At 31.7% G+C, this 10,293-nt stretch overlaps 1 protein-coding gene across 1 annotated transcript; it reads left to right on the forward strand.

Annotated features, from left to right (window-relative positions):
* The first annotated feature begins 5,512 nt into the window (after nucleotides 1–5,512).
* LOC132603073 (probable E3 ubiquitin-protein ligase RHB1A) lies at nucleotides 5,513–9,757 on the forward strand. Its single transcript, XM_060315953.1, has 3 exons — nucleotides 5,513–5,780; nucleotides 6,697–6,794; nucleotides 8,750–9,757. Exons 1-3 carry the CDS (start codon nucleotides 5,688–5,690, stop codon nucleotides 9,045–9,047), a joined length of 489 nt encoding a protein of 162 aa, XP_060171936.1. The 5' UTR covers nucleotides 5,513–5,687; the 3' UTR covers nucleotides 9,048–9,757.
* Nucleotides 9,758–10,293: the final 536 nt, after the last annotated feature.

Here is a 10,293-nt window from a genome sequence, read left to right on the forward strand (position 1 = left end):
CCCCCTGACTCTTTTGTGTATTTACCTTTTAGAATTTTTGAACCCCCTAGATGAAAATCTGGCTCTGCCACTGCACTCATCACTGTCTGTTAGTCTGGCTCTTGTCAAATGCTCTGATAAAAAAACACGCATTCTTAGAGCGTTCTTCTCATCAAGGTAAGTTTCTGCTTTTGTACGTGTATTAATGAATTTGGTTCTATGGTGGATCTTATTTCTTTGTTAATTTCTTTTTCAACTTATGGATTGTTGTTGGCATTACTAACTAATTGAGCCACAAGATTAAGGATTATTTATCACCTTGGCCAGTTGTTGTCAACGTTTTTCCAAAAAGAGTTTTTTTTTTCCAAGTCTTTGCCCAGACTTCCAGTTCTTTTGAACTTTAAGTGGAGTAAATTTTTGTCTGCCCTTATAGTGTCCCTGGAGTGTTTTGATGGCTTCTTAAATTGCTTTGTTGAAGTGTTCCATCATTTGTAAAGCACATAAATATAAGAAGATCCTTTTTCTCCACAAGAAATGAGCTAAGCAACTACAGTTTTAGCATTTGAGGACTGGTTCTTACTAATGGTATGTTAGGTGTTAGAAATTGCAATTCGTTGTGGTTATCACCATAAATAAACAGATAAGAGCTAGCAGCAAAGCCTAAGGACCTGGTTAAGTCTTGAAAGGCAATTTACAATTATTAAAGAGTTCTAATAAACTCGACAAAGTGACAGAAATCTCCTGAACCTCCTATCCGAAAGAGTAAAAAAATTTTAAGATGCAAATAAAGATCAAATACCTTATGACGGTAAGTCTGCCTATTTTTAGATGGTTTACAATTCTTACAAGGATCCTACCATTTTTCCCAATTAAAACTGTGCAATCATTCACAATCTCCAATTACAATTGGTGCCTCAAACTATAGATATAATTTGCTTGAGGTAGAACTGAGGCAACAAGTAGTTATTGATGTAATCATTGTTGCCCATATCAACAATGTATCTAACATTTGCTTAGATACTCCTTAGTTAAAGTCTTGTTTCCAAGCAGAATACACATGTGGATTGTCACTCTGTGATTTCGCAATTGCCTATTCAAACTGATTCTATCTCCGTACAGCTAACTGAAGTCTTTTACCGGATTGAAGTGTGATATACTAACTAAAGTAGAGCCTGTTAAACAAAAACACCAACTTGAGTATCAAAATTATATCTTTTAAACTCAACGAAATAAGAGATTATTCATATTATGCTGTACTCTGTTTCCCTAAGTCATCAACATATATATAGTATGCTCTTCTGTTAGCTTATGCCCGTATCTGCTGTGCAACATTCAGCAGTCACACTGTTTTTTAATGTTTATACACAAGTTTCTGTAATAACGGATAACAAAGTTTATGCGTGCATATAAAATTTAGGTTCCTGAACATTACTCTAATAAGATAAACCAGTTACTCACTAGGACACATTTCTCTATCTTTAGTTTTGGAAATTATCTAAATTTTTTGGACTATCCGGTAGATATATAAGTTATTGTTAGAGCCTGTTTGGATGGGCTTATTTTAAGCAGCTTATAAGCTGATCTTTAGATAAGCTAAGTCAAACAGACTCAATTATTTTTTTAAGCGTATTTTAAGCACAAAATGACTTTAAATTGGCCAGTCAAACACTCAAAAAAGCTGAAAACAGCTTATAAGCAACTTATAAGCTAATCCAAACGGGCTCTTAATGTGTTTGTTTTTTAGAAAATTTAATGTTTTGCATTCTTTCAGATAAATATGTTTCGGTCTTATGTTTCTTCTTTGTTACTGAACTGATATAAACTTATTTTTTTACAACTCATGAATTTGAAGATGGAGAATCTACCGTTCAAGAAAGTAAGGAGAAAGTTGAAGTTGAAGAAGGAAGTTGAAGTTCAAGAAGGCTTTTATTTTGTTAGGGACGGTGTAAGATGATATCTTATGTATATATGCTACAATTTTTCTCTTTGCAGGAGTAGATAAAGATGATGTCAAACATCTTGGATATGGTATATCTTCTTTACTTCTTTGTATTAACAATGAAGTTTTATATGAATATTAATCGGAAAAGGGTCAAATCTATCCCTCGTTATACTTTGAGTTCAAATATACCCCTACTGTTATACTATTGACTTAAATATACCCCTATTCTGTTAAAGTTGTCCAAGGTGGACATCCAATCCTACGTGACGCTAATATTTGATGAGGTGAATGCTACGTGACATGTCACCTCGGCACCCCTAGCCCATTTACCCCTCCTCTCTATTTATTCTTTCTTCCCCTCCACCACCATTACCACCCCTAAAGCTTCCTTCCCCTTCCAACAAGCAAAGACTACATCACATTGTAAATATTCAGTACAACTTTCCTTCATTTTGATTACAAGAAGCACCAGATTTAGTCATCCACATTCTAGTCAGCGAAACCATTTTTTTTTTTTTTTAGTAGTCAATTAATAGTTATAGAAGAACTACGGATGGAAAATGACAAACAAACTAAATGAAAGCATAAAAAGTGTATCTTGACTTAGAGAAGATTAACACTTTTTCACGAGGATTTCGCATCCCAAAATGCTTTTCATAATTAATAAAAAATACTCCTTCCATCTCATAATAAGTGTCACCTTAGCAAAATATACATATATTAAGAAATCAATGATGAAGTGTGAAGTTTACCAAATTACCCTTATGTATATGGCTTAAGGGTAAAAACAATGAAGTTACCAATCAATATTCCACTCAAACCCACCACCAAAATTATTGTTAAAAGGGTAAAAACAATGAAGTTAAGAAGAAATTACCTCCAAAGAGATATTTTAGAGGTGGTAATGGTGGTGGAGGGGAATGAAATTTTAGTTTAGAAGAACAGATAGAAGGGAGGGATAAAATATGTTAGGGGCGTTGAGGTAGCATGCCGCGTGGCATCCGCCTCATCAAATGTCAATGCAACGTAGGATTGAATGTCCATCTTGAACAACTTTAACGGAAGAGGGGTATATTTGAACCAATAGTATAACGGCAGGGGTATATTTGGACCCGAAGTATAACGAGAGATATATTTGACCCTTTTTAATAGTACAGGGGTATATTTGACCCTTTTTCGAATATTAATTATTCACTATATTTTTTAATGTGTCTGTGTGTGAAATAATTATTATTAACGGAATTTGGCCATTAAAAGTATTAGTGCTGAAAGTAACATACAATTAACGAAAGGATCGACGATCGTTAAAAATACTTCTTGCGATGGACTTAGTAGTTGCATTTTAGTTACATGTGTAAATTTGATCAAGTGGTGTCGGATGACAACACGTAGAGGGAATGTGCGTCGACCCCTTCAATAAATAACCTTTTCATTCATTGCAAAATGACAACAGCGGATTTTCGCATTGCTTAAAATGAATAATGCCAACAGGCAACAGCTACACGTAATTGTTAAATTGTTGGAACAGAAAAAGGAGGAGCAAGGGGACATGCATAGTGGTGAAATACAATCCAAACATGCCTATGTGGACAGTTTGGAAGAAAAGAAATAACAAATATTTTGAAGACAAAGCTAAATCAACAGATTAAGTTTAACTGCATTGCTTCTATTAAACAAACATTATCATCATATATTTTGAGATAATAGTAAAAAGCACATTTTAATTATTATTTTTCGCGAGTTTCACATCCTAACTATTAATTGTTCCCTTTTCTTACATGAATTATCACTATTTATATGTTAAAATACATCTCGAGCTGACTAGGCCAACTATCAGCTGTTGTGTTTTCCTATCTAAACTATCACCATTTATATATTAAGGGCCTGCTTGGAAATTGGAAAGCCACCTGGTAATTGGAATACAGTAATTACACAATAATGTAATTACAAAGACCTGTTTGTTTGTCATAACGTAATTACAGTGTAATTACAAGCGTGCTGTTTAGTTGCACAAGTGTACTTACACAGTTAGTTTAATTTAAAAATAAAATTTAATTATAAACAATTTAAAATTAATATTTGAAAAATATTTGCCTTTATAAATGAAATTAAATTAGTTATTTAATAAAACATTATTTCTTGAAACTATATTCATTAATCTTGAAAATATATTCATTAATAATCATATGTTTGTAACTAATATTGTAAAAAAATAATTGATATGTATTTTTCAAATTAATAATATTTAGTTTTAATTAATTATAAAACTTAAAAGAAAGATTTTTCTTGTGAGAACGTCATGGATTGGATGTTTGACAAAAAAATAATATTTATAAATATAATGGCATAACATTATTCAAAAGTTTGACACAAAAAATCCATCAAATGTAAGTGAAAAATTAAACAACATGCATTGTGAAAGCAAATAACTTAAAATTGAAAATATAACCTAAATTCAAAATCCAAAAGAAAAAGTTTAACATAATATTCTTATGTCAAATTGCAACATTACATAAGTAAGTTCCAACGTAACTTAAGTAAATAATTCAAAAGAAAGGGAAAATATAAGTCTATAACCTCATTCACAACGAAATTCTACTTTAATAACGTCACTCGTTATATGCCAAGTTTGTTAATGACTCATTTTTCCAATATTAAGAGGTGTAATTTAAAAAATTAGAATAATAACACAATTATGCTAAATGAATAAAATAATAAAATAAAAAAATACGAGCAATTACATGGAACCACAAGAAGTTATAGTTGGGAATGAGAAGAAAGCACATAAAAAATAAATAATATAAAAAATGTATTTAAAAAAATAAAAATAATTAAAAAGTAAAAATAAAAAAGAAATTAAAATAATAGAAATGAAAAATAAATTAAAAATCAAAAGAAATTAAAATAATAGAAATAAAAAATAAATTAAAAATTAAAAGAAATTAAAAGAAACAAAAAAAAAACACTAAAAATTAACCCTGTAATTATAGGGTGTAATTACACCCAATTCTCAACCCCCCTTTGAGAATTGGAGAGTTTAATTACAATCAATTTTCACATAACTGTGTAATTACTTGGTCGAACAAACAGGTCAAACTGTGTAATTATAACCAATCACACTCAATTCCAATTACCTGGGTGGCTTTCCAAACAGGCCCTAAAAGACACCTTGAGCTGGCTAGACCAACTATCAACTGTTACCTTTTTCTATCTAAACTATTATCATTTACTTAATTAGATGTGTTTTAATACATAAATAATAATAGTTCAAATAGTAAAAGGGAACAATTTATAGTTGGGGCGTGAAACTCACAAAAAAAAATGATAGTTCGAGTGCGTTTTGACCATTAACTCTAATATTTTTAATTGTATTATTAATATTAACATTGCAAGCACAAGTTAATATCTTATAATTAAACATGGTTTAATTAAATATCATACTATTGATTAAAATAGTGCTGATTCATGTAAGCATTTGTGCACATTACTTTACCATTATCCAGTTTCAGTTGGGCGGTGATCAATAAACCAATAACTTATGTCCAAGTCACTAAGCATTAACTACTACTATATTTTTAGACACGTTAGCTTCTTGGTGTGCCAAAATCGCTTTCATCTTTCTTAAAGTTTCATCTTTGCTTCAATACTTATCCTAATACTTTTTTCCCCAACTGCCCAAAGGACAAAGCTTGTACAGAAATTAAAATACCATGTCCACAATTCTATCTCAATTTCTCCAAAATTAGCTATAACATCACAATCATAAATGTCTGGTTTGTTTCTTGGAATTCTTTGTATTACAAAGAGGAGTTTTCAGCTCCGATCATTTGATTCACTTACCCCTTCTGTTTCTTCTAAGGTATGCTACTCAAATCTTGAACTTAGTTAAAAAAAAAAAAAAATAACACTGTGTATATAAATTAAATTTCTTTTTCATCTACCTATAGTAGATGTTAGATGTTGGCCCTGGCTTCTTTGTGTTTTACTATCTTATATTTTAAATCTTTGTTACTAAAAATTCTGGTTATGCAGTAATGCAGAATATGAGGTACGGGTTCACTTAGAGCCCGTTTGGATTAGCTGAAAAAAGTGACTTTTTAACCTTAAGTGTTTAAAGTATTTTTTAAATGCTGAAACTTATTTTATAAATAAGTAATTACGTGTTTGGATAAAAGTGTTGAAGCTGAAAAAAAATTGTTGATTAGTTTGGTACACAAGTATTGTTAAACACTTTTTTCTCTGGTGAGGGTAGTATTGGAATTAGAATAAAAAATAAGAGATGAAAGAGTAAAATCGTTGGTCAAACTAAATTGGCTTTTAACCAAAAAAAAAAAAAGTTGGGTTTTCCAACTTCTTGTTTTTGGCTTATTTTAAACGCTTTTTAACTTATTTTAAGCAGTTTTCTGCTTTGCTAAACACTCAAAAAAGTTTAAAATGGCTTATTAGATGGTTTGACCAGCTTGTAAGCCAATCCAAACGGGTCTTAGTAGCTTTTGCCTAGACCTTGTATATGTATTAAATAAAACATTCACAAAGTATCTATAAATAGTTGACTTTGAATTAAGTTATTATTATATATTAACTTGAGGTTTCAGAAACACATAAATTTTAAATTCTGTCGTTTCAGGAACTCATAAACTTTATATTCTGGATCCGCCTTTGTGCATCCACCCCACCACAAAACCCACACCTCTTCACATTTTTGGAGAATTTTGATGTGAATTGAGTGAAAGAACTAACTGATATATTCTTGTGTTTTGCATTTCAATGAGCAGATAGAGCAAAGAAGTATAGGAAGCCATGGATATAATGATGAGAATCTAGGTGAAAAAGCTAGAGAAGCCAAGCAGAGATTGGATCACAGGCTAAGAAGGTAATTTTTACGCTTGTTCTGTAAATAATTTTCCTCTGAACTTAGGTAAATATTCCCATATTGGACAAAAGTTGTAGGTCAATTGCTACCTAAACATGTTAAGAGGAGGATGTGTAGTTGTTATGTTGCACGGACTCTCCAAAAATGTTTGTGTCCGTGTTGGATCTTCCAAAAATGCTCTTCTTTTGGAGTATCCGACACACAACCAACTGCATTTTTGGAGAGTCCGAGCAACATACTTGTTCTTTTTTCTTTCTATGTTTCTTTCTATAATAAAAAGATAGTGAAAAAAGAGAGGAAATTCAGTTAACTCAATGTTGCCTCAGAAGACTCTAAAATCTAATTAGGAGAGCATATTTTGCTTGTGTCATAGAGATTCTTGTGCATTACCCATTTTTTTTTGTTTTAAGTATCCGGAACTCATTGGCCCTACTAATTTGACTTTGCGCTTCATAGGGCCCATTGAAGAGAAAATGCTCTCTACTGAATGCTCATAAGAATCCAAAGTCTGATTAGGAGAGTCTATTTTCGTTGTACTCTAGATAAAGTAAACCTGAATAAGCTAAACTTAAGATAAATTAAAGTTGAGTTTTTAGCTAAACTAATCCCTTATATTTGGGGTCGATAAAAGATTGTCTTCCATATTTAACTAGCCTTGGGTACCTTTTGATTTTGCAAACTTGAGTGGATTTAGTTCGAGTAATGGAATGAACCAAAGAAAAGCTAAAACTAATGGACAAACTGCAAGTGACTTGCACGTGAGAGAGGGATGATAACGAGTTCCGTCCATTCTAACTGTTTGTAGGTATAGTTAACTTCAATTACAGGCAGCTATACATAACTGAGCTGGACATCTCTCTATACATAACTGAGTTTGGAGCATTCTAACTGAGTTATGCATAACTGAACTTTTTTATCTCTGTAGTGAATAGAGATGGTGTGTATTTATATGACGTGCAGAATTACTTCACTCTTACTCGTCAACTTTCTGGTAACACGGCATGAGTATTTGGAACTTATGTGGGGTCGTCATTCTCTGTGTGAAATCACTGGTTTAGTCTTCCTATTGTGGATGTTCAAGCATTTATAATATTTTGTTGATAAAGGCTTCCATCACTCATTGGATACAATAACGAAAAATACCTACTCGCACAGGATATTTGCACCTAACTATCTTATCTGTATCATGTTTATGTGAGATTAACCATGATCAAGTGATAAATTGTATGTGAAAAGGACAAGTCACGTATCTATTGATTCGGTATGGATAACGGTGTAGGTATGTATTTTCCTACCAACAACCAAGTGATTGTTTTTCTCAAGGCTTGCATAACCCTCATATTCAGTCCTTAGTTAAAACATTTTCTGTTGTAATGTGATCTCACCTAGTTTATACTTCTTCATTCCGGTTACTGAAAACAGGAATGGAAGCAAAGAAGAAAGAGTTAAGGATTTCATCGTATAGAATATTCTTGTACAATGATAGGGTTAGAGAAGATTTGATTCAATACCTTATAAACATTAAATACATATACAGATTTGATTCAATACCTTATAAACATTAAATACATATACCTGGAATGCAATGCAACACAATTCATTCTTCTACAACCGATAACGGAAAATACCTGCTTACACTCAATGTTCACGCCGAACTACGTTTCTTTATCATGGTTAAGTGATAAATTCAGGTGGTAATGTGCATTAATTATCCATATGATAAATTGTATCTAAAAATACATTTCATGTATTAGTTGATTCAGTATAAGCACTGTATGTTCTTAAGTTTTTTCTATACCAACAACCATGTGATTGTTTTTCTTAAGGGATGCATCTCAATAAAAAATCCTGATATTCTGTTCGGAGTTAAAACATTTTTTTGTTAATGTGATCTCAGCTATGTTGTCAGCCTCTTCAGTGAGCTTATACTACTTCATCGTGGTTATTCCAAACAGGACTAAAAGTAAAGAAGAAAGAATTACAGATGTTGAAAATGGGCAAGCTGAATCAAATACATTGCAGCAGAAAAAGATGTTTGGACTGAAGCAAAATGGGATAAAGAAATTTAGCAGGGTAGTAAAGCAATGGAAGGATATAGAAAAGGATGAATGCACCATTTGCTTGGACCAATTCAAGGTTGGTGATAACCTAATGCATTTGCAATGTGACCACAAATTCCATTCAAGTTGTTTGGTTCCATGGTTGGAGAATTATGCTCATTGCCCTTGCTGCAGAATGGAGATTGTCACTTGAAAAAATGGATTATGCAGAGTTTGTACATATGATGTTTTAAATGAGAGGATTGTATGGATTGCACAGGGTTTGTAAATATGAAGTTTTAAATAAGAGGATTGTATCATTGGATCAAGTAGTCCAACCTTTGTGTTTTAAAAGTCAGCGGTTTGATGGGTAAAATACACAAATAGCCACTTTTCAGCCCCTGTATATAGCCACTGTCATGGAATTTTAACTATCACAAGTGAAACTTCAGGACGACATCTTGGAGGTTCGGCCTTGGAATTTGAAATTTCATAAGTGACAAACTCTGCAACAATCCATTTTGGACTTCTAGTTACAAGGTTGAAAAGTGGCTAGCAAGTGCTATTACTACTGGTTTGATTGCTACAGAAGTGAGATATTTTGGACCTCACTAACATATTACTATTAGATTTAAAAATTTTGACATGAATTCCTTGTATTATAGTGTTTTCAGTTATTTTGGTATTTTAGCATTTCCTCCTTCTCTAGGCATCTAGATTACAGGTTTGCACTAGGAAGAGGCAGGAATTTGCACTGGAAAGGAGCGGGATGGGAGATCTTGTTACACCAAGCAGTAATCTATTTGAAACAACAAAAGGAATATATTCCAATGGAAAATGATACAGTATCAAAAGAAATTGCACTATCAATATAGTTTAGTTATCATGTTTATCTGGTTGTATATTACTCCCTTCTTTAATTTATGTGAAGGTATTTGATTGAAATGAAATTCTTTGTATTTGATTGGAATGAAATTTAAGAATGAAAGAAAGATTTTTAAAATTTATGGTCTAAAATAAGCGATAGATATTTTTGTGGCTTTAAATCATCACATTAAGGGTAAAGTCAAAAGTTTAAAGTTAAATTGTTATAGAACGGTATCATTTTATGAGACTGACTAAAAGAAAAAAGTCCTGTATCGATTGGGATAGAGAAAATAATACTTATCATTAAAATTTATATTTAATTACTGTGTAAGTGAATCGATTATGTACACATTTTTTATATTATTAGTTCTGGAAACGTGTGTTGCACATATATCCCATGTTATTCGGTGCAAACTTTTAAAATCACATAATAATTAATAAAATAATATTGGAAGGTTAAAGAGTGCAGGTGTAATTAGTAAATTGAGAAATAGCATAAACTGCTATATTTTCCATCATAATTTATTAACTAAAAATATATATTTAGATCACACTTATGTTTTTCAAGGGACATATACAAATTGTTGATTATA

The sequence above is a fragment of the Lycium barbarum genome, chromosome 7, assembly GCF_019175385.1.
Source record: "Lycium barbarum isolate Lr01 chromosome 7, ASM1917538v2, whole genome shotgun sequence".
NCBI lineage: Eukaryota > Viridiplantae > Streptophyta > Magnoliopsida > Solanales > Solanaceae > Lycium > Lycium barbarum.

Excerpts from the sequence above, each read along its gene's own strand:
- LOC132603073 (XM_060315953.1), top strand. The coding sequence starts at position 5,688 with ATGTCTGGTTTGTTTCTTGGAATTCTTTGTATTACAAAGAGGAGTTTT. Across the intron at positions 5,781-6,696 it reads CCCCTTCTGTTTCTTCTAAG|ATAGAGCAAAGAAGTATAGG; the intron begins GTATGCTACTCA and ends TTCAATGAGCAG. Across the intron at positions 6,795-8,749 it reads TTGGATCACAGGCTAAGAAG|GACTAAAAGTAAAGAAGAAA; the intron begins GTAATTTTTACG and ends TATTCCAAACAG.